The 24,996-nt window shown below is 44.4% G+C and overlaps 1 protein-coding gene across 2 annotated transcripts in view; it reads left to right on the top strand.

The window, feature by feature from the left end:
- The window catches only part of ZZEF1 (zinc finger ZZ-type and EF-hand domain containing 1), a 139,099-nt gene that overhangs the window by 2,575 nt on the left and 111,528 nt on the right, over positions 1-24,996 (top strand). For both annotated transcript variants that reach the window (XM_074388376.1, XM_010343702.3), the window contains exons 2-3: positions 17,823-17,967; positions 23,522-23,716. In XM_074388376.1, coding sequence (XP_074244477.1) covers positions 17,823-17,967; positions 23,522-23,716 — 340 coding nt within the window. The remainder of the gene's footprint in view (positions 1-17,822; positions 17,968-23,521; positions 23,717-24,996) is intronic.

Below are 24,996 nucleotides of genomic sequence, written 5' to 3'. Positions count from 1 at the left end.
AGGTGGGAGGATTATGAGGTCAGGAGTTTGTGACCAGCCTGACCAGCGTGGTGAAATCCTGCCTCTACTAAAAATATAAAAATTAGACCGGCATGGTGGCTCACACCTATAATCCCAGCACTTTGGGAAGCTGAGGTGGGTGGATTACAAGGTCAGGAGATTGAAACCATCCTGGCTAACATGGTGAAACCCCATCTCTACTAAAATACAAAAAATTAGCTGGGTGCACCTTTAGTCCCAGCTATTTGGGAGGCTTAGGCAGGGGAATTGCTTGAACCTGGGAGGCTGAGGTTGCAGTGAGCTGAGATGGCGCCACTGCACTCTAGCTTGGTGACAGAGCAAAACTGCATCTCAAAAAAAAAGAAAAAAAAAAAAACCAGTTAGCTGGGCTTGGTGGTGCATGCCTGTAATCCCAGCTACTCAGGAGGCTGAGGCAGGAGAATCTCTTGAACCTGGTAGGCAGAGGTTGTAGTGAGCCAAGATTGTGCTATTGCACTCCAGCCTGGGCGACAAAGCAAGACTCCATTAAAAAAAAAAAGTCATATTAGTGAAAGATCTACTTTTTAAAAAAGTTTCCGAGAATACACATAGCACCTCTCTAGTATCTATGTGTATTATGAGAACATGAAGTGGTAGTGGAAAGAACTACGCAGATTTGTTCAAGAAGTTGGCGCTTTGCAGGTTTGTGCAAAGGCAAAAGGGAGAGAAACACAATTTACACTGTGAGAGTATCTGTCAGAAGTAGAACTTGTTGTGGAGTTCATAGGAGTCACTTCATACAAGGTCAAGACATACTCGAGGTGTGGTCCAGAACACTAAAGGGTTGTGGCATTATTGTTCACTGAGCAAATGTTTATTGGGTGTATATTGAGTGCCGCTCACTTCGATGACAGTGGACAAATCAGATACTTGCTCTTAAAGAGTATGTAGTGTGGTGGAAGAGACAGGTATTAACCCAGTAATTATAAGATGTGGTGAGTGTTAACTGAGGGAGGGCATAAGAATAAATAGCAAGTGTATTTAACCTCAGCTAGGGCTCAACCAAGACTTACCTGAGAAAGTAACATTTCAGCCCACAGGTGAATGGTGAAAGCAGACAAGGAACAGGAGGTAGTAACAGTGTTTCAGGCAGAGGAAATTGTATCCACAGAAGTCCAAAGTTCATAGAATCTGGAAGAAGTCTGGTATGGTTGATCAGGGATAGACAAAACTATTTCAAGGGACAGAAAACCTAATACACCAGTGATTTTTGTTTTGTTTTGTTTTTTTGAGATAGAATGTCACTCTGTCACCAGGCTGGAGTGCAGTGTTGTTATCTCGGCTCACTGCAGCCTCTGACTCCCAGGTTCAAGCAATTCTGCCTCAGCCTCCTAAGTAACTGGGATTACAGGTGCACCACCATGCCTGGCTAATTTTTGTATTTTTAGTAGAGTTAGGGTTTCACCATGTTGGCCAGGCTGGTCTTGCTCTCTTGACTTTGTGATCCGCCCACCTCAGCCTCCCAAAGTGCTGGGATTACAGGCAGGAGCCAGCACACCTGGCTTAGATTGCTATATTTTAATACAAGATGAAGGGTTTATGAAATAATTAAATGTCTTTATAGTAGCAACTAAAATGAGAAGTTGTTTCCTTCGTTCATTTTTATAAGAACTAACGTGATAAACAGAGTTTCCGAGTGTTGCGTGTTTGTTCTTTTGCTTCCTAACTTGCACTGCCGTTCGCATTCACACAGCTGTCTTGCTTTCACGTTCCTGTGAACTCATTTCTTAGGAGGTGTTATAAGGAAGTTCTGGCCGGGCGTGGTGGCTCATGCCAAGCACTTTGGAGGCCAAGGCGGGCAGATCGCCTGAGGTCAGGAGTTCAAGACCAGCCTGACCAATATGGTGAAACCCCATCTTTAAAAAAAAAAAAATTCTTGGAGTTGGATCATGGACCAAAGTCTGGAACATTATCGTTTTATAGTACAACACACCTTTTCTCATCGTAGGCGTGGTCCAGGGAGAAGGGACTCTGTAGTCAGCTGACAGGGAGCAGTATTTAATTTACTCCCATGTAGAGGGGAAAGTAGAATTAAAATTAAGTTCTTAATTCACAGCAGAGATTGGAGATTAGATATTTAATACTCTAAGAGTACACTTCTAGAAAATCAATGGCAGAAAAAAACATGCTGAGCACAGGATGATAGCAGATGGCCTTAAAGTAAAATTTCATATGAATAGCTCCTATTATATGAATTTGCCACATTAGCTTTGGTGCCAACTTTGTGAAATTCATGGGGTTGGAAGCTCTAAGGGAAGGGCCTTTTTGATTCATTTCTGTTCATTCTCTTAGCACAGTGCTGGGTGGTTGCCGGTGCTCAGTGTGATTTAGGAGACTAAGTTGTAGTCCGCACACACTCAAACCTCAGATTTTGTATTCAGTCTATAACCTCTTAATCATAAAATATTTCTTGATGTAGTTAAATAGAGTTTTTGTGAAAACTTTAAAAGGTTCTTAGTCACTTTTGGGTTTACAGGAAGTTTAGAGAAAAGCCCTATGCCCATCTTCATATTATTATGTGAAAAGTACTAATCAACTCATTTAGAATAGTTTTGAGCCCAGGAATTGTCCCTGTAGGAATATGCAGATGTGATTATCTGCCCTTTTAAGACAGTAGACAATGAGAGCTGTGTGTGCACCAGAAAGCTACAGTGGACTGCCAGTGTTTCTTGCCCTCGGCTCTCCACTACCCAGGGGACCAAGTACTCATTACCTCACTTACCTTCCCCCTTCGCCCCCTGCCACCCCCACAATCGCACGCATGAGCCCTATGCTCTCTATGGGACGCCTGCTTGGTCATATGTATGGACCCTGCCATCAGTCCTTGAGGATTCCCCACCTTGGCACCATCCCCTGGTCAGCACTATGATTCAGATGGTGTCTCCGTAATGGTGTTCTCAGCCCTGCGCCCAAGGCTCGTTCTGCACAGGTCATCTGGCACTTACAGCATACTGTCGGGCCTTGCTCTGCAGCCAGGTTGTGAGGCCGCCAGCCACCTGCCTGTCCAGCCATCGCACACAGGAGGTCTTTGGTAAGGGATGGATGGCTGTTGATGGTGACGAGGCAGTGCAAGAAAGACCCTTGGTGATTGCAGATTATTTTCGCTGACTTTGGCTTTGCTGTGGGGAAGTTAATGGTATTGGCGTCTCTGGAGAAATTCATGATCTAGGAGAGCTATGGAGGAAAGGCCACCACTCTTTGCCTCTCCCTGATTTCCAAAATCCCATCTCACCATGGTACTGTCTTGCTTTAGAAACATCAGTGGCTCCCTATTGCCTTCAGAGCCGTATCTGAAGAGTAGAGCAGCCTTTAGGCTCTTACACCTTCTACCCTTGTCTTGCAGTGCTCTTTAAGCAGCCCCTTTATTCTGCCATTTCCCACATATGTGGCAATTTTGTCCTTTGCTCTCCTCCTCCTCCTGTCTGCTCTTTGCTCCATCCTAAGCCTACTCCAATTTCAAGGACCACAGAAAAGCACTTACCAGTAGCATGGAGTCTGAGAAAGGCTTCACCAAAACAAGGCTTGAGAGGCTGAAGAATTTGCCTGGCAGAGGAAGAAAGGGCTATTCCATTTGAAAGGCACAGCATGTGCAAATATGCAGAAGTGAGAGGGCATGGAAAATTTGGGGAATGATACTTTAGCACCTGGTCTAGAGTCTGACTGCCTGGGACTTTAGTACTCATCGCCTGCAGCCTGCCCTCCCCTCCTCCAAAAAGGGATCCCTTTCATAACATCCTGGGCGGATGTGTAGTTAGCCTGTAATGGCATCAGTGGGGTTGCTGCGTTAGGAGTCTGCTCATTCTGCTGTTCTTTAGACTGAGCTTGAGAATTGGGCCTCAAGCCAACCTGCTTGTGAGCAAATTCTAGTTCCAGCATTCACCAGCCAGGTGACTGGTCAGCTTACTTGAACACTGTGTCTCAGTTGCCTCACCCATAGAACAAGCTCAATGCTTAGTAAGGGTTAGAATTGGTAGTGTTACTGTTTTCTGTGGTTGTGGTTCAGTTCCAGGATGTTTATTCCAGCCTCTGTGTAACAGCTCTTTAAATACTTTATTTTACACAAGGACATTCTTTTCTTTTTCTTTCTTTTTTTTTTTTTTCTTTTTTCTTTTTTGGTGACACAGACTCTTGCTCTGTCACCCAGACTGGAGTGCAGTGGTACAGTCTCGGCTCACTGCAACCTCTGCCTCCCAGGTTCAAGCCATTCTCTTGCCTCATCTTGCTGAGTAGCTGGGACCACAGGCACCACACCTGGCTAATTTTTGTTTGTTTGTTTGTTTGCATTTTTGGCAGAGCTGGGGTTTTGCAATGTTGACCAGGCTGATCTCAAACTACTGGCTTCAAGTGATCCACCTGCCTCAGCCTCCCAAAGTGCTGGGTAGACAACGACATGATTACAGACGAATAACCTGAGGCCTTGGATAGGTGGATAGGTGACCCACCCAGTCAGTTAGTGGCAGAAGTAAGATCAGATCCAGATTTTTTGACTGATGGAGTGTGAGTGTAACCACCATGCAGCTTTCCTATTTAAGCCAGTGCATTGCAGTCTGAGCTCACAATTCTGGTCTGTGATTTGCTCACAATTCTGGTCTGTGATTTTTTTTTTTTTGTTTTTTTTGAGATGGAGTCTCTTTTTGTCACCCAGGCTGGAGTGCAGTGATGCTATCTCAGCTCATTGCAACCTCCACTTCCTGGCCTCAAGTGATTCTCCAGCCTCAGCCTCCTGAGTAGTGGGACTACATGTGCACGCCACCAGACACCCAGCTAATTTTTATGTTTTTTTGTAGAGATGAGGTTTCACCATGTTGCCCAGGCTGGTCTCGAACTCTTGAGCTCAAAGCATTCCTCCTGCTTTGACCTCCCAAAGTGCTGGTATTACAGGCATGATCCACTGCTCCTGGCCTGGTCTGTGATGCTTTTGGTAACCATTTACATGTTGTAATGTAAAGGAGGCTAAACAGAGATGGCTGAGAGTCTGAGCCTGCCTCGTGCTGTCCTCAGGCTAAGGCAAATCAATGGAAGTCTGTAGTCAGCCAGCCCACTTTTCTGTCTCTTATCTGCAAGGTGGATCAATATGGCTTTCTACCTCAATTGTAATAACTGTTTTTTTGTTTTGTTTTTGTTTTTTTGAGACGGAGTCTCACCCTGTTGCCCAGGCTGGAGTGCAGTGGTGCGATCTTGGCTCACTGCAACCTCCGCCTCCCGGGTTCAATCTATTCTCCTTCCTGAGCCTCCTAAGTAGCTAAGACTATAGGCATGTGCCACCACGCCTGGCTAATTTTTTGTATTTTTTTAGTAGAGACAGGGTTTCACTGTGTTAGCCAGGATGGTCTTGATCTCTTGACCTCATGATCCGCCTGCCTCGGCCTCCCAAAGTGCTGGGATTACAGGCTTGAGCCACTGCACCTGGCCTTTTTTTTTGGAAATGGAATTTTGCTCTCGTCGCCCAGGCTGGAGTGCAATGTCTTGACCTTGGCTCACTGCAATCTCTGCTTCCTGGATTCAAGCGATTCTCCTGCCTCAGCCTCCTAAGTAGCTGGGATTTCAGGCGCCCACCACCACACCAGGCTAATTTTTGTGTTTTTAGTAGATAGAGATGGGTTTCTTCATGTTACCTAGGCTGGTCTTGAACTCCTGGGCTCAAGCAATCCACCTGCTTTGGCCTCCCAAAGTGCTGGGATTATAGGTGTGAGCCACTGTGCCTGGCACAAAGAACATTTTTTTTTTTTTTTTTTTTTTTTTTTTTTTTTTTTGAGACAGAGTTTCGCTCTTATTACCCAGGCTGGAGTGCAATGGTGCGATCTCGGCTCACCACAACCTCCGCCTCTTGGGTTCAGGCAATTCTCCTGCCACAGCCTCCTGAGTAGCTGGGATTACAGGCATGAGCCACCATGCCCAGCTGATTTTTTGTATTTTTAGTAGAGACGGGGTTTCACCATGTTGACCAGGATGGTCTCAATCTCTCGACCTCGTGATCCACCCGCCTCGGCCTCCCAAAGTGCTGGGATTACAGGCTTGAGCCACCGCGCCCGGCCACAAAGAACATATTTTAAGAGATCTGTAGGTCCCTTCCAATAAGAGAGCTTATATAGTTAGTACTGAGGTGATCAGCAGCCTCCACCCTTAATAGTCTCCCGTGGCCCCGTGGTGCCCTTGCTGTAATAACTGAGCTCTTCATCCTGGGTCTGCCAGGCTCTTTTTATTCTGACCTCTGTCTCTTTCTTTATCACCTGCCCTGTTCTTTTCTAGCCACACCAGGCAGGTTATAGTTCTCTGCCATGCAGTCTTTATGTATGCCCACACTCTGCCGCCCGACCTGAAATTGCCTCTCCCTCGCTATATACTTTCAAACTCCTAGTTATCCATTAAAGCGAAGTTCAAGGGTTGTTGTTTTCTGGGCCATTTGCCCCAAATACCCCTCCCCCTCCTGGACTTCTCATCCTCAGAGTGTCTGTTGGCTCAGGTTTAGTGGTTAATTGTGGCATCTGGAGTCAGTCCGGGATTCAGATTCAAGCTCTATCATGTACTAACCATATGCCTTAAACAAAATACTTAACCTCTCTGTTCCTCGCCTGCAAAAAGGTAGTACCTACCTTTGGAGTTACGGAAACTATGAGTTAATCCATGTCAAGTGCTTAGAACTCTGCCTGGTGCTCGCTAATATTGGCTGTTGTAAGAAGGTTATACTCCGCGTATCGTAATTATCACACCTATTACATTGCTGCTGTTGGTTTACAGGTCGGTCTTCTAAGCTGTCAGGGTTTTGAAGGGTAAGGACTACGTACGTTTTATTCATCTTTGTATCCACAGAGCCAAGCACAGGATCAGGTATAAATGTACGTGTGTGTGTATATATGCATATAATAACAGCTTATCAGATAGGGCTGAATGAGTGTATGAGTAAATGGGCTTCTGTGAAGTCTTTTGGCCAGGATTCTGAAAATACATTTAAAGTTCAAAACCGATGGCAATAGGTAACATATGGTACTCCTTAATTTATTGAATTTGTTTATGTTATTATCCTGCTTAATCCTCACTAAACCCTGTTTCGCATCTAAGTCCATTTTACAGTTTCGAAAACCCAAGCTTAATGAGGAAACAGGTTTCATATGAGACTATATAAACATACTTCAAAAAAAAAAAAAAAAACAGTTTCTGTGTCACCCAGGCTGGAGTACAGTGGTATGATCACAGCTTACTGCAGCCTTCAACTCCCAGGCTTCATTAATCTCCCCCCTCAGACTCCTGGGTAGCAAACCTGAACGTTTCTTTTCTTTAGGACAGTCAGTTTGTGAGTGTTAGGAAATTGCGTAATTATTTGGTGAAGCTGTTCACAAAGCTATGGTAATTTTTTTCTTAGTCAAAATGTATTTGTTTTTATTTTGTTCAAAAATCCCTTTTATCGTCTTCATTAACTATTGACAGATCCATAAAATCTATTAAAAATATCAAAAATGGGCCGGGCGTGGTGGCTCACACCTGTAATCCAAGCACTTTGAAGGCCAAGGCGGGCGGATCACCTGAGATCGGGAGTTCAAGACCAGCCTGACCAACATGGTGAAACCTCGTCTTAAAAAAAAAATTGCAAAAATGAGGCTGGGCATGGTGGTTCATGCCTGTAATCCCAGCACTTTGGGAGTCCGAGGCAGGTGGATCACGAGGTCAGGAGATCGAGAGACCATCCTGGTCAACATGGTGAAACCCCATCTCCACTAAAATACAAAAAATTAGCCTGGCATGGTGGTGCGCACCTGTAGTCTCAGCTACTTGGGAGGCTGAGGCAGGGGAATCACTTGAACCCGGGAAGTGGAGGTTGCAGTGAGCCCAGATTGTGCCACTGCACTCCAGCCTGGCAACAGAGTGAGACTCTGTCTCAAAAAAAAAAAAAAGCAAAAATGGCCTGGCACAGTGGCTCATGCCTATAAACCCAGCGGTCTGGGAGGCCGAGGCAAGAGGATTGCTTGAGTCCAGGAGTTCGAGACCAGCCTGGGTAGCACAGCGAGACCTTGTTTCTACAAAAACATAAAAATTTAGCTGAGCGTGTCCCAGCCACTGTAGTCTCAGTCACTCAGGAAGCTGAGGTGGGAAGACCGCTTGAACCCAGGAGGTCAAGGCTACAGTGAGCCATGATCACACCACTGCACTCCAGCCTGGGTAGTAGATGGAGACCCATCTCAAAAAAAAAAAAAAAAAAAGATAGCAAAAATGTTGCTATTTTTATAGCCTTGCTTATATCGAAGTTTTTTTTTTTTTTTTTGAGACAGTTTCGCTCTTGTTACCCAGGCTGGAGTGCAATGGCGCGATCTCAGCTCACCGCAACCTCCGCCTCCTGGGTTCAAGCAATTCTGCCTCAGCCACCTGAGTAGCTGGGATTACAGGCACGCGCCACCATGCCCAGCTAATTTTTTGTATTTTTAGTAGAGACGGGGTTTCACCATGTTAACCGGGATGGTCTCGATCTCTTGACCTCGTGATCCACCTGCCTCGGCCTCCCAAAGTGCTGGGATTACAGGCATGAGCCACCGAGCCCGGCCTTATATCAAAGTTTTATTAGCAATATACAGTAGGAGTTGTGTGGGAAGTTGGAGGTGCAGGGAGTGCTTGATTTGTGGAAGTAGGATTTGAGTGCCTCCTTGAGATTCGGAGGGAGTGAGTCTCACTTCTAGAGTTGATCGGAGTTAATCCAGACAAAAGGTGCTGAAAGCAAATTTTATAGATGGAGGAAAGAAATGGAGCTAAGAGGTTTTAAGCCTTTGGTCTCCAGACTATAATGAACTCCAGGGGTTATCTAGTCAAAAAGCAGAATGGAGTTGTGGTGAAGAACATGAACTCTGCAGCCTTAGATGCAAACACTAGCCGTGTGACCTCAGGCAAGTTACCTGACCTCTCTACAACTATAAGATGGGGAGGTTGATACTACTGTTACTGTTATGAGGAATAAATGATATTATAGCATATAAAATGCTCTGCTCAGTGCCTGGCATTTAACGAGTGCCCAAATATTGATTCAGAGCTTCCCAGTCTGTGTGTCATTCCCAACCAAATGAATTAGAGCTGTGCTAATCTCCTCAGACCTTGAGTCCTACAAATGTCATTATTTTCTCAGTATGCTGTAATGTGAACAAGTTGGGAAGTAGCTATTACCTGGTACTATAGTATTCACAACGCGGGCTGCAGGGCAGATAGAAGCTGCGCTCTGCGCCACCTTATTCTTCCCCCACTGGCTTCGCTTTTTGTATTTGAGTTGTACTTAAAATTTCTTAATGTTTAAAAATTCTCCTTTGTTAAAGCAATATATGTAGATTTTAAGAAAATAAAAAATACAGATAAGCAAGAATAAGAAAATACAAAACATTTTATTACTACTGTTAACATCTTTTTTTTTTTTTTTTTTTTTTTTGGAGATGGAGTCTCTGTCGCTCAGGCTGGAGTGCAGTGGTGCGATCTCAGCTCACGCAACCTCCGCCTCCCCGGTTCCAGGGATTCTCATGCCTCAGCCTCCTGAGGACCGTACCACTACACTCCAACCTGGTGACTCAAAAAAAAAGGACAAAATTTTGGCTTTTACTTGTATCAGTTGTACGTGTGTGTAGTATATAGTCGACAAGACTCGAACAAGAAATGATGGTTTCCTGCTGTCCTGCCCGTGTCTCATTCCCCAAGAGCAATAACTTTTCAAGCTGGTTCTTGAGTATTTAACTCTGTATTACCAAGTAATGTGTTTACGTTCTTTGTGATTTTTTTCCAGGATTAGGCTTTGTCTGTTTCCAGCATCAGCCATGAGGCTTGAGTTGTCTTTCCCCTTCCCTTCCTTGCCCATGTAGGCACGTCTCCTGTCCCCCCGCTACAATTCTGTCCATTTTGTTTAGATCACCCTTTGATGTTTACATTATTATGATTGCTTAAGTTCTTTACATTGCTGTTCCGTATAATACCATGTTTTTGTTTTTGGTTTGCGTTTGACAGGGTCTTGCTCTGTCACCCAGGCTGGACAAGTGGTACAATCTTGGTTCACAGCAGCCTCGACTTCCCAGGCTCAAGTGATCCCTCCACGTTAACCTCCTGACTAGCTGGGATTACAGGCGCGTGCCACCATGCCTGGCTAATTTTTGTATATTTTTGTAGAGAGGAGTTTTGCCACGTCACCCATGCTGGTCTTGAACTCCTGGATGCCTGCGGCTGAGATGGTTACCTCAGCCTCCCACAGTGCTGGGATTACAGGCATGAGGCATGGCCTGCTTTTCTTTTCTTATACATTTTTTTTTTAAATTTTCTTAGTAGTTAACAATTGAATAGGTACTTTTATTCTCCTTAATTTTTGGTCTTTTATCATTAATTTAGTCCTAGATTCTCTGTCGGTTGTCTAAATCTCTTAACACAAACATTCAATATGTTTAAACACATGGGCATTCTGTCAATTTCATCTTCTCAAGGAAGTATTTCCCGAAGCTCTCTGACCTGCTCTAACCTAGATTTGTTATTCTCTAGGTCTGCTGTGTGGGTGTCATCTGAGAAGCTCCATCATCCTGGGGATTCATTTTCTCTCTTGTTTGGACCCCATTCTTGTCCTGTCTTGGCATATTTCTTCATTCTGGTGGCTACATCCTCTAGTAGCTTTCTGAAAAAGGGAGGATTAAGCAGTTCGTTTTATGAGGACCTTGCATGTCTAAGAATGATTTTATTCTGCTCTCTCACAGTTGATGGGATTTTGGCTGAGTATTGACTTCTGGATTAGAGCACCCCCCAGAATGAAGTCACTGCATTCGTTGCCGGCTGGCTGGCTTCTGTGTGGCTGCTGATTGAGCCCCATTCGGATTCTTGACCTTTTACATACAAACTGTTTCTTCTCCCTGGAAGTAGGACTTGCCTCTTCCCTCAGTCTTACACAATTTCACTGTGATGCACCACTGAATATGGTGATCAGTCCCTGCAGTCACAGAACTCATGGCCTTCAGTTTGGGGAACTTATCCTGAATCATAATGATAGTAATTTCCTCCCGTACGTTTTCTGTGTTACATCTTTCTGGAACTCGTGTTATTTGGTTGTTGGATCTCCTAGACTAGTCCCTGATTTTCCTTCGCTTTTCTCTCCTAGTTTCCGTAGTCTGGTCTTTTTGCTGTACTTTGTGGACACTTTGGTCAACTTCACCTTCCGACCTTTCCTTTGAGATCTTTGTTTTGTTGTGATATTTTAATTTTCAAGAATAGGTACTTTTATTCTCCTTAATTTTTGCTGGTCTCAAACTCCTGGCCTTGTGAGTTTTAATTTTTTTTAAAACTTTTATTTTAGGTTCGGGGGTACTTGTGCAGTTTTGTTATATAGGTAAACTCGTGTCACTGGGGTTTGTTTTACACATTATTTTGTCACCCAGCTACTAAGCCTAGTACCTAATAGTTATTTTTTCTGCTTGTCTCCTTCCTCTGACCCTCCTTGCTCAGGTAGGCCCAGGATCTGTTGTTCCCTTCTTTGTGTTCATGTGTTCTCATCATTCAGCTCCCACTTATAAGTGAGAACATGCAGTCTTTGGTTTTCTGTTCCTGCATTAGTTTGCTAAGGATAATGGCCTTCAACTCCATGTTCCCACAAAAGACATGATCTTATTCTTTCTATGGCTGCATAGTATTCCATGGTATATATGTACTACCATAGTTTCTTTTTATTGTTTTTTTTTTTTTAAATGAAGTCTTGCTCTGTCACCCAGGCTGGAGGGCAGTGGCGGATCTCAGCTCACTGCAACCTCCACCTCCCAGTTCAAGCAATTCTCCTGCCTCAGCCTCCCAAGTAGCTGGGACTATAGTCACCTGCCACCACGCCCGGCTAATTTTTGTATTTTTAGTAGAGACGGGGTTTCACTGTGTTAGCCAGGCTGGTCTCAAACTCCTGGCCTTGTGATCCACCTGCCTCAGCCTCCCAAAGTGCTGGGATTACAGGCGTGAGCCACCGCGCCTGGCCCTCTTTTTTTGTCTTTTTACCTTACTTCTGTTGAAGGACTACCCATTTTCTTCATCTGTCTGTCACTGATGGACATTTAGGTTGACTGTGTGTCTTTGCTATTGTGAATAGTGCTGCAGCGAACATTTGTGTGCATGTGTCTTTATGGCAAAATGGTATCTGTTCTTCTGGGTGTATACTCAGTAATAGGATTGCTGGGTCAAATGGTAGTTCTGTTTTTACCTCTTTGAGGAATCACCATGTTGCTTTCCACGGTGGTTAAACTAATTTATACTCCCTTCAAGAACTTTTAAACATTTTCTCAATATCCTGTTTTTACTAGTAGTATCCTATTCTTTCACGCTTCCAATATCAGATAGTGGTGGTTGCACAACTCTGAGTATGCTAAGACCTACTGAGTTATACATTTTAAAAGGATGAACTTTATAGTGTGTGAATTATATACCTTAGTAAAGCTGGTATTAAAAATGTTTTTTGGCCAGGTGCGGTAGCTCACACCTGTAATCCCAGCACTTTGGGAGGCTGAGGTGGGCGGATCACTTGAGGCTAGGAGTCCAAGACCAGCCTGGCCAGCATGATGAAACTCCTCCGTCTCAACCAAAAAATACAAAGAATTAGCTGGGTGTGGTGATGCATGCCTGTAGTCCCAGCTACCCAGTGTTAAAATGCACGCTTTGAATGAAGAGACCTTCCCAAACAGGCTTTGTGTAAGCAACATGGCTGTTTATTTACCTGGGTGCAGGTGGGTTAAGGCCGAAAAGGGCGTTAGGGAAGGGCAGGGGGATAGTAGTTGGTTTTATAGGTTGGGGCAAATTTTGGGGGGAGGGAGCAGGGGTGTTACGGAGTAAGATCAGTTACAGTGGTGGGGGTACTGGCAAGGATCTCATTACCATAAGATCAGTTACAGTGGCGGTGGGTTAAGAGTAGTTAAGATGGCAGGGTGGGGTGAGGAGTATTCACATTATTATAAAAACGGTTAAGATGGCAGGGTGGGGTAAAGAGTATTCACATTATCATAGTAACAGTTAAGATGGCAAGGTGGGGGGAAGCTGGGCGATCAGGGATAATGGCGAACAAAGGCTGGGGGTGGGGAATAATTAGCCGAGGCAGGCAGGACTTTAGACTTTCTGGATCCGGGCTTGCACTTGGAGGCCTGACACGCAGGAGGCTGAGGCAGGAGAATCACTTGAACCCAGGAGGCAGAGGTTGCGTTGAGCTGAGATTTTGCCATTACACTCCAGCTGGGGTGACAGAACTAGACTATATCTCAAAAAGAGTTTTTTTGAGAAAAATATTTCTCTGAAGCTATTAATCATCCTTTTGAAGTTTTCTTTTCTCTGCATAGTCTGTCTTTTTTCCTGGTTGCCTTTTTGTTTTGTTTTTGGTTTTATTTTGAGACAGAGTCTGGCTTTGTGGCCCAGGCTGGAGTGCAGTGTCACGATCTCAGCTCACTGCAACCTCCTGGGTTCAAGCGATTCTTGTGCCACAGCAATCAGCCTCCCGAGTAGCTGGGATTACAGGCATTTGTCACCACACCCAGCAAATTTTTTTTGTATTTTTAGTAGGGTCATGGTTTCACCATGTTGGCCAGGCTGGTCTTGAAGTTCTGGCCTCAAGTGATCTATCTGCCGGCCTCAGCCTCCCAAAGTGCTGGGATTACAGACGTGAGCCACTGCACCCAGCCTCTCCTAGTTGCTTTTTCTGTGTTTCATACTAAGGCTTTACTCAAATGTCCAGGTGTCCTGGGCTGTCCACTCATTAAAGAATGGGGGACTAAAAAGCTGGATGCTCTTTGTTTCTCGCTTGTCAACTGGCCGCGTCACAGTAAGATGAACTGGCTGGCCCTTTCGTTGGGAGATCTCCAGTGTTGGTGGCTATAGGTACGTTTCCTGAGCTTATAGGGTTCCCCAGGTAATACTTTTCCAGTGTTCTGCTCATAGGCTGTGAGGCTAGCTGCCAGCATTCTGGGAAACCTGGGGGAAGATTGAGTCTTGCGCATGTGGCGAGTAAACATCAGTGCCCCTGTTCTCAGTGTGGTATTCTCACTTTCAGCTGTGCCTGGTATTTTCCAGTCCACACACCTACTGCTCTCGAGGGAATACACCCCCAGATTCCTGCCAAGACTGGAAAGGGGAATCTGCCTTTTTTTAATTGGAAAATTTTAAACATAAGAAAGTAAAAATAAGAGTAAAGTTAGCTGGTTTCAACAATTACCAGCTTGAGGCCAATCTGATTTGATCTAAACCTCACCTACTTTTTCTTTTCCCTATCCAAATTATTTTGAAGTGAATCTTGACATCGGATCATTTAATATGTAATATTTCATTATGTATTTCTACAAAATAGCACTTTAAAAAAGACATGCAACACTACTATCACCCTTTTCTCCTCAAAGCGAAACAAAAAGTCCAGTTTCTCCTTAAGATCATTTAGAGCCAGGCGTGGCAACTCTTGCCTAGAATCTCAACACTTTGGGAGGCTGAGGTGGGAGAATTGCTTGAAGGCAGGAGTTTGAGACCAGCGTAGGCAGCAAAGTGTGAGACCCGTTCTCTACATAAAAATGAAAGAATCAGCCAGGTGTGGTGACACATGCCTGTAGTCCCATCTACTTGAGAAGCTGAGGCAGGAGCATCTCTTGAGCCCAGGAGTTTGAGGTTACAGTGAGCTGATAGCACTGCTGCATTCCAAACTTGGCGACAGAGCGAGATTGTTTCAAAAAAAAAAAGGTTGGGGGCGTTGGCTCAGGCCTGTAATCCCAGCACTTTGGGAGGCCGAGGCAGGCAGATCACCTGAGGTCAGGAGTTCCAGACCAGCCTGCCCAACATGGCGAAACTCTGTCTCTACCAAAAAATGAGGGAGGCGTAGTGGCAGCTACTCAGGAGGCTGAGGCAGAATTGCGGAGGTTACAGTGAGCCAAGATCGCACCACTGCGTTCCAGCCTGGTGATGAGCGAAACTCCGTCTCAAAGAAAAAAAATGAGTGTTTATCCAATCAGTTCTGCGAAACAGCATCTCGCTCTAGCACCCAGGCTGGATTGTAGTGGCACGATCTTGGCTCACTGCAACCACCTCCTCCCGGTTTCAAGCGGTTCTCTGCGTCAGCCTCTCAAGTAGCTGGGATTACAGGTGCCTACCACCGTGCCTGGCTCATTTTTTTGTATTTTTAGTAGAGACTGGCCTCAAGTGATCTACCCTTTTGGGAGGCACTTTGGCCTCCCAAAGTGCTGGGATGACAGGCATGAGCCACCACACCTGGCCCAGTTCTGCTTTTTAAAATAGCCTTTTTACCACTTACATCCCCTTTCCACAGCACCTGTTGCTACCAGCTCCTAAGTCTTTTTGGGCCTGCAGCATGGGGCAGTTTGCTTCTCAGCCTTGCCTGAGATTAGATTAGAATTCCACCTTCTTGGATCAACCAACCAGGTACTACTTATCCCCCTGTTTCTGAGCTTCCAAAATTTGGTAGCTATTGTGTCTTGTATTCTTCGTTTGTGTGCTGAAAACATATACATATACCGCAGATCTCTTTGTAATATTGTCTTAATGGGTTTTGGAGGGAACAGAGGTAAATACATTTGTTTAGTATGACTTTTTTGAACTGTGAACACTCTTGACGGCTGGTTATCCAGATACTGCTCTGAAGCCTTGAGGGATAGGGTAGGCATTTCTTCCCAGAGCCTCCTAACCCATCTTTTTTTTTTTTTTTTTTTTTGAGATGGAGTCTCACTCTGTCGTCCAGGCTGGTGTGCAGTGGCACGATCTTGGCTCACTGCAACCTCCATCTCCCAGTTTCAAGCGGTTCTCTGCCTCAGCCTCCCAGGTAGCTGGGATTACAGGTGCCTGTCACCACACCTGGCTAATTTTTTGTATTTTTAGTAGAGACGGGGTTTCACCATCTTGGCCAGGCTGGTCTTGAACTCCTGACTTCATGATCCACCTGCCTTGGCCTCCCAAAGTGCTGGAGTTACAGACGTGAGCCACCATGGCTGGCCTTTTAATCCATCTTTATACCCCATGACAACAGACAGGTCCACCTTTATGATGAACATTTCCCTCTATCTTCTATCCAATGACTTTAATTTTAATTGCTACTTCCCTCCTTCCCATTACATCCCATCAGGACTGTGTTACTCCCAGGCCTCTTTTTTCCACACTTAAAATTCCCCCGCAGGGCACAGTTTCTGGTCTTTCTCTCTAACGTGGTTTCTGTCCTCTGATCTCTTCTATTCATTTCTTCTTAGTGTGTCGCTTCAAAACCAAACTCACCTTTGTTGATTAGGTCTAGTCAGAGTAGAACAAGATAGTATCTCCTTTTCTTTTGAATGTTATACCTTGATTAGTGTAGTCTTTGATCCTATAACTTTTTGGATAATCTTGCCAGGTTGAACAGAGGCAAAAAGAATGCTATGATCTCTTTCATGTTGCTTCTAAGCTCACTGCTCCCCATACTGCATTTTTGCCCATGATTTTTGGACTCAAGTACAGGAATTTGCATTTGTTCCTCTTAAACACTGCATTGTTCAGGGGTCTGTGATGGAAATGGGGGTATATGTGTTAGTCATGAACCTTCAGTGGGATGTTTTCCTGTTTCATGGAGGAGAGAAATAAAAAGCAGGAGTTTTAAGAAGAGAGAGGGTTACTTGGAAAGGAGGCTGGAAGGCTCCTGAAGTATTCCATGGTGAGGGGGATGTGTGAGTGAGTGTATCAGCAGGAGGACAGAAGGCATTGTTGAGGAAGGGATTGAAATCTGGAGAGAGGGGGCAGTTGCTAAGTGAGGTAAGTCTTGCAGGATGTGAAGGAAAGGGGTCAGGGACACGAGATGGTAAGGTTAGAAAGGAGAAGGGGAGTTCTGTTTTATTGGGTTCTGTTCAGATGTTACTTAATCCAGGCAGCAGCCTGTGAGTTTGACAATATTTGCTCGATATTTCAGATCAAGAAGCTGTTGCTGCATAGCAGAGTAGTGATAGAGCAGATTTAAACCAGATTTCTACTGTACCAGGTTCCCCAGATGGCCCAACATGGGCAAGGGGCTAGTTCGATTACGCTTAAAGGTTAGTGAAAACAGGGCTGTGAAACAGATAAACCAAGTTAGCTGTTGTGTCCAAAAGAGTGTTTAAAAGAAAAGGCCTGGCTGGACTCGGTGGCTCACACCTGTAATCCCAGCACTTTGGGAGGCTGGGGTGGGCAGATCACTTGAGGTCTGGAGTTCAAGAACAGCCTGGCCAACATGGTGAAACCCTATTTCTGCTAAAAATACAAAAAAAATTAGTCAGGCTTTCTGGTGGGCACCTGTAATCCCAGCTACTCGGGAGGCTGAGGCAGAAAAATTGCTTGAACCCGGGAGGCAGAGGTTGCATTGAGCCAAGGTCGTGCCATTGCACTCCTGCCTGGGTGACAAGCACAAAACCCCATCTCAAAAGAAAAAGTCCAACTAAACTTGAGGTGGTATTCTAAGCCAATTCTTTATATTTTGGCACTTTGCAACCAGTTGAAAAGTTTTACACTGGCTGCTTCCTTCTGAAGTTATTTAGTGGGGAGGAGGCTTACTGAATAATTAACTCTCTTGGATAACTAAATGGTTACTCTCTTGGAATATAGATTGGAATAGCAATAAGATTAAATTGTGTACACACACGTATATTCTTTGTGTACTTGTATACATACATCCTACAAAGCACAGTGAGTTCCTATTCTAAATTTATCTTTGATTGATATATATGGACTCTTCCCCCTGCAACCAAAAATAAATAAACCACTGGTCTTGAGAATTGTAAATAAAAGAAAAAGTTACTTGGAACAGCCCTGATTATCTTGCATCTCTTATCTTGTAGGCCTTTGCCCAGTTTGACGCCGAGGGTGATGGGACAGTTGATGCTGAGAACATGCTGGAGGCCCTCAAGAATTCCAGTGGAGCTAATCTTCAGGGGGAGCTGAGCCACATCATCAGACAACTCCAGGCCTGTTCTCTTGTTCCAGGTGAGGCTTTCATCTGAGCGCTCTCTTAGAACCCAAATGAACTTTGCCATACTGCTGATTGAAATGAGGCAAAATTGTGGCCACATGCAGTGATCTCCCCCAACAGTATTTGTTAGGCATGCGATCTGAATTGGCATTCAGTAGAGTCATCTTTGTTCCCCGGTACGGTGGTGTCAGCGCTTCTACCACTTGATGAACCCTGGTCCGAGGCTGCCTACCTTATACATCTCTTTATTTCACTCTCTGCAGAAGCCGCCTTTGGCCGCCACTGTTGATTCCCTTAGGATCCTGCATTTCTTTTTGGCAACATATTACCATCGTAATTGATCAATTCATTATTCAATTATTGGTGAAGTGTTTCTTCACTCCTATACGGTAGTTCCACGAGGCCAGGGACCTTCTGTCTTACTTCTGCTGTGTCCTCACATTTGGCACTTTTTTTTTTTTTTTTTTTTGGCGTGTGCTAAGCACTTAGTGGTTTTCTTAGAAAGCTATTGCAGTAGTGCCTCCTTGTCCATGCGGGAGATGTTCCAAGACCCCCAGCGGATGCCTGAAACCAAGGATAGCCCAACCCTATGTATACTACGTGTTTCTCTGATATATATATACTTAGGATAAACTTCAGTGTAAAAAATAGGCATAATAAGAGGTCAATAACAATAGCTGATAATAGAATAATTATAACAATGCACTATAATAAAAACTACAAGAATGTGGCCCCTCTTTTTTTTTTCTCTCTCTCTGTCTCTCTCACAATATCTGTTTGTACCATATTCAACTAAATTGTGGATAAGGGTTGACTACTATATTCAGAAATTTAACAATAAAAATAGCTTAAAATTAAACAATGAGCTTCTACATGGTGCATATGAAAAGACATGGCCTGTGTTTTATGGTTTCTTTTGGGAGCTGACACTTATGTAAAGACAGTATCATAATAAAATTAACATTTTTTTTTTCCAGTGAGAAGACAGTTGTGTTTGAAAGAGAAAAACACCTTGTACATTTTCCTTTTAGTCTTGGTTTAGTTTATCTCAGAACTCTTCCTGCTCTGTGTGCTTGGCGTCATAATACTTAGGGCAGCAATGGAGGCAAAATAGATTTCATAGAACGTAAGTGTAAATCTGGTTGTCCTCGACTTTCTGGCTTACTTACTGCTGAGTGATTTATTCAGCTAGGGAAGGATAGTGTCCATATATTAATGAAGAATATATACTTTTTGCCAGACATGGTGGCTTATGCCTGTAATCTCAGCACTTTGGGAGGCCAAAAAGGATTGCTTGCAGCCAGGAATTTGAGACCAGCCAGGGCAACATAGTGAGACCTCCATCTCTTAAAAACGTTACCAGGGCATGGTAGTGTGCACTGTTGGTTCTAGCTACTCAGGATGCTGAGGCAGGAGGATTGCTTGAGCCCAGGAGGTTGAGGCTGTAGTGAGCCATGATGGCGCCACTGCACTTCAACCTTGGTGATAGAACGAGACCATCTCAAAAAAAAATGTGCATTTCCATTCTCCTTCAGGTTGTCTTTAATTATATAATTTTTATACATGTTAACTTTTTTCCCTAGTCTCATGGCAATTAAAATTATTATCATTATTATTATTTTTGAGATAGAGTCTCGCTCTGTCACCCAGGCTGGAGTGCAAGGGGATCTCTGTTCACTGCAGCCTCCACCTCCCGGGTTCATGAGATACTTCTGCCCCAGCCTTCCAAGTAGCCAGGAATACAGAAACCCACCACCACGCCTGGCTAATTTTTATATTTTTAGTAGAGATGGGGTTTAACCATGTTTGCCAGGCTGGTCTTGAACTCCTGACCTCAAGTGATCCACCCGTCCTGGCCTCCCAAAGTGTTGGGATTACAGGCGTGAGCCACCATGCCCGGCCTGGATTATCTTTAGCTAGCCTATATTTTAGCATTTACATATTACTCCACTTTTGCATTACCAGCATGTGAATAGCAGGAGGAGCTTTATTTGGACACCTCAGACAGTTTTAGGCAGGAAAGCAAAGGGGTTGAGACCTGGGATTCTACCAACAGATAATTCGTAGTGTACTGTTTGTTGTGCTGGGCAACTGTGGTAAAATGGGGGATTAGACTGAGAAAACTTCAGGGTCCAAATCTCACGGCACTTACATAGCAGGCTTGTGACTTAGGACTTCTACTCAAAAGTTTTCATCAGCACTCAATTTATCAGTCTTGGAATGCACCTTTGTAAGCCGAAGTTGCTTTGGTGGTGGGATGTTTTAGTGTCGAACCTTTGTCTACACCAAAACTGGCTCCTTTTGTATCTCATGGTGTTGGTGCTTAAGCATTTAAAAAAGAGACAGTACCTTTTCCTAATTCATGAGGCTTGGAATTCATTTACTGAAGACTAAATTAATATACCAAATATTTCAGCATATGAAGTCTTTTTTTTTTTTTTTTAAGTCTTTTTTTAAAAATAGGGTTGTGCCATGTTGCCCAGTCTGGTCTTGAACTCTTGAGCTCAGACAGTCCACCTGTCTCGGCTCCTGAAACATTGGGATACAGGCGTGAGCAACTGCACCAGATCTGTCTTTTCACATGGGTTTTGAGCAAATCACTGCAGTATCAGCAGTATCATAAATATGAAACTCGGTGTTACTGTGGAGTCAGCAGAAAAAAAGATTGAACCACTATGGGCTTCTTTCTTCTTCAGCTTGCAAACGGCCTATCATGGGACTTTGCCTTGTGATTGTGTGAGCTCGTTCTCCTTTATAAACTCCCTTATATATATATACACATTTCTATTATTTTTGTCCCTCTGGAGGACCCTGACTAATAGAGATTTTGATACCAGAAAGGGTTCTAGAGGAAGAGAATTTTAAGGATGGATTTCTTTAGTTGGTTTTGGAGTTTTTGGAGTTAGCCATTTAATTGGTTGGTGCTCCTAAGTTTGCTGGACAAAGTGATGAAAGGAAAGGATGAGCTCAGGGATTTTATCTCCAGAAATGCATACCTTAGCCTCACATCTTCCAAAATTGCCCTAGGTGAGAGTCTTACCTCCTTTAAACAAAGTGCTGAAATTCTGGAAAATCAGACATAAGCTCATAGCATTTGAGTGACTGACCTGTAGTTAAAGCTGCATGCTCAGCCTCAGTAGGTATCTACTGTTAAAATGAGGGCATTGATTGGGAAAGAATGGGACCCAATGCATAGTTGGAATAGACATACTTGGCAGCTGGCAGAACTCACACATTGGCTCCCTGACCAGTAGGATAAGAGCTGTTATGGTGGGAAAGGCCAAATGGAAGCCATTAGAGCTGGCTCTACCTAGAAAAATAATAAATCAAAAACAATATTACACTCCTGGAGGGACTGCAGAGACTGGTGCCACCATCAAGAACTTGAAAGGTGCAAGGATGGTGATTCCCACCACGTTCCCATTCAGCTCTCCTGTTTGGCCTGTGCAGAAGACAGATGAATCTTGGAGAGTGACGGTGGATTATCTTAAGGTTAGCCAAGCGGTGACTCCAAGTGCAGCTACTGTACCAGATGTGGTTTCATTGCTTGAGCAAATTGATACACCTCCTGGTACCTGGTATGCAGCCATTGATTTGGCAAATGCCTTTTTCTCCATTTCTGTCCATAAGGCCCACCAGAAACAATTTGCCTTCAGCTGACAAGGCCAGCAGTATACCTTCACTTTCTTACCCCAGGGGTCTATCAGCTCTCCGGCTTTGTGTCACAGTCTTGTTTGCAGAGATCTTTGTCACTTTTCCTCTCCACCAGATATCATGCTGGTCCATTACATTGATGACATTATGCTGACTGGACTCAGTGATGGAGACATAGCAAACACACTGGACTTGTTCGTGAGACCTTTGTGTGCCAGGGGGGCGGTAAATACATCTGAAATAAATGCAGGGACCTTCTACCTCAGTCAAGTTTTTAGGGGTCCAGTGGTGTGGGGCCTGTGGAAACATTCCTTCTAAGGTAAAGGGTAAGTTGCTGGATTTGGCCCTTCCTACAACAAAGAAAGAGGCACAACACCTAGTGGACCGATGTGGATTTGGAGGCAACGCATTTCTCATTTGGATATGTTACTCTGGACTGTTTATCGAGTGACCCGAAAGGCTGCCAGTTTTAAGTGGGGTCCAGAACAGGAGAAGGCTCTGCAAGCAGGCCCAGGCTGCTGTACAAGCTCCTCTGCCTCTTGGGTCGTAATGATTCAGCAGATCCAGTGGTGCTTGGGGGTCAGTGCAGACAGAGCTGCTGTCTGGAGCCTTCGGCCGACCCTATAGGTGAATCACAGCGAAGGCCATTAGGATTTTGGAGCAAGGCCCTACCATATTCTGCAGATAACTGCTCTCCTTTTGAGAGACAGCTCCTGGCCTGTGACTGGGCCTTGGTCAAAACTGAACATTTGACTATGGGTCACCAAGTTACCTTGTGACCTGAACTGCCTTTCATGAACTGGGAGCTTTCTGACCCATCCGGCCATGGAGTGAGTCATGCACAGCAGCTTTCCATCATCAGATGGAAGTGGTATATTTGTGATTGGGCTTGGGCAGGTCCTGAAGGCACAGGTAAGTTACATGAGGCAGTGGCTCAAATGCCCATGGTCCCCATTCCTGCCACCCTGCTTTCTCTCTCCCAGCGTGCACCAATGGCCTCATGGGGGGGTTCTCTATTTAATCAGTTGACATCTTGGTGTATCACCTGAGCCTCGTTTTCCTTAGTGGTTAAAAAGGCTACCTGTACCTTCTGTGCCTCCCCTTCACCTTATTGTGGGGATGGAATGATATGATGTACGTTGAAACACCTTACTGGTTGTAAAATGCCATCGGAAATTGTGGTAATGGCAGTGATTTTATTGTCATTATCATTGTCTTAGTATCTTGGTATAGAAGCAGTTATGCTTTTACTCTTAATGCACTGAACTTTATTTCTACCCCGTATTCTATATGCAAGACTTCATTAAAAACTTAGTGTTTAAGTGCTTATATATTTTTGAAGTTTGGATTGAAACAAATAATCATTGTTCTAGGACTTCTGAAACTCTGTTCAACTAAAATTAATTCTTTTTTTTTTTTTTTTTTTTGAGGCAGAGTTTTGCTCTTGTTCCCCAGGATGGAGTACAATAGCGTGATCTCAGCTCACTGCAACCTCTGCCTCCCGAGTTCGAGGGATTCTCCTGCCTCAGCCTCCCAAGTAGCTGGGATTATAGGCACCCACCATCACGCCCAGCTAATTTTTTAAATATTTTTGGTAGAGACAGGGTTTCACTATGTTAGCCAGGCTGGTTTTGAACTCCTGACCTCAGGTGGTCTGCCCACCTTGGCCTCCCAAAGTGCTAGGATTACAGGCATGAGCCACCACATGTGGCCTAAATTAATTCTTAAGTTCAGAATGCTACTGATTCATTTCTTTAAAACTTACTTAGATTTTTAAATGATTCAAACTGAAAATGCCAGTGAAAGTTGTTAATGACTGCTTTTAATTTAGCCAGCTCAGATAGACACCAGGCAGGGGATGTGGAAACTGCTGTGACTTCCCCAAAATGCCAAAAGTGGATTTTGTCTATTTAGGTTTCGTAGACATATTCTCAGAGTCAAAGGAGGCCCTTGGTGTTCACTCGTCAATGATACTGCGCTTCCTGCACCGCAATCGTCTCTCCAGTGCAGTGATGCCCTACCCGATGTTGGAGCACTGCAATAACATGTGCACCATGAGGTCTTCCGTTCTCAAGGAGTCTCTGGATCAGCTGGTACAAAAAGAAAAGGGTATGTGTATGGAGGATTCTCTTGAAAATTCTCATCGTTTCTTCTAAATGTAGTATTGATAAAATGAGCCAATCCTTTTCCCTACCTTTATTTCTGAAAATACAGAGTAATGAGTTTGTAGCATAAAAATGTGATCCTCATTCCCTTTCTTCCTTCCTAACATAGCTGGTTTCTCATCATTCACTTCCCTGCTCAGATGTGACTTCAGGGATGCCTTTTCTGTTGATTTGATTAACACCACTCCCACTCCCCAGCTTCTGGTCAGGATCACCTTTGCAGGTTTCATGGTCGAAGTAGTTCTTTTTTTTTTTTTTTTTTTTTTTTTTGAGACGGAGTTTCGCTCTTGTTACCCAGGCTGGAGTGCAATGGCGCCATCTCGGCTCACCGCAACCTCCGCCTCCTGGGTTCAGGCAATTCTCCTGCCTCAGCCTCCTGAGTAGCTGGGATTACAGGCACGCACCACCATGCCCAGCTACTTTTTTGTATTTTTAGTAGAGACGGGATTTCACCATGTTGACCAGGATGGTCTCGATCTCTCGACCTCGTGATCCACCCGCCTCGGCCTCCCAAAGTGCTGGGATTACAGGCTTGAGCCACCGCGCCCGGCCATGGTCGAAGTAGTTCTTACTGTTATCTGAAGTTGTAGCACTGTTGATTCACTTGTATGTCGTCTGTGTTGTGTGTTTCCATATTCCTGCACTGGGCCTGTTGCATCGTAGGTACTCAATGAGTATTTGGTGGATAAATGAGGGAACCCAGCACAGACTCACTCAGAGCTGGCAACAGAAGTTCATGACGTGTGTAGATAGGTCTGTGGAACATAACAGAGTCCAGACATAAATATGTAAGAATATGGTACCGGATAAAGTCAGTGTTATAAATCAGGATGGAAAGGCAAACTGTCAACAGATGGAATTAGGGCACCTCATTAGCCATTTGAAGAAAAAATAAAACTAAATTGTTTTTTTTTTTTTTTTTTTTTTTTGAGAGTGAGTTTCACTCTTGTTGCCCAGGCTGAAGTGCAGTGGCGTGATCTCCAGAACCTCCGCCTCCCAGGTTCAAGTGATTCTACCTCAGCATCCCTGGTAGCTGGGATTACAAGCATGCACCACCAAGCCCAGCTATTTTTAGTAGAGATGGGGTTTCACCATGTTGGTCAGGCTGATCTGAAATTCCTGACCTCAGATGATCCACCCACCTTGGCCTCCCAAAGTGCTGGGATTACAGGCGTGAGCCTCAGCACCTAGCTGAAACTAGATTCTTAATACATTCCATTCACT

Source organism: Saimiri boliviensis, chromosome 17 (genome assembly GCF_048565385.1).
Source record: "Saimiri boliviensis isolate mSaiBol1 chromosome 17, mSaiBol1.pri, whole genome shotgun sequence".
In the NCBI taxonomy this organism is placed as follows: Eukaryota; Metazoa; Chordata; class Mammalia; order Primates; family Cebidae; genus Saimiri; species Saimiri boliviensis.
Note: the sequence above shows the minus strand (reverse complement) of the source record. Positions and strands in the feature narration are given on the sequence as shown.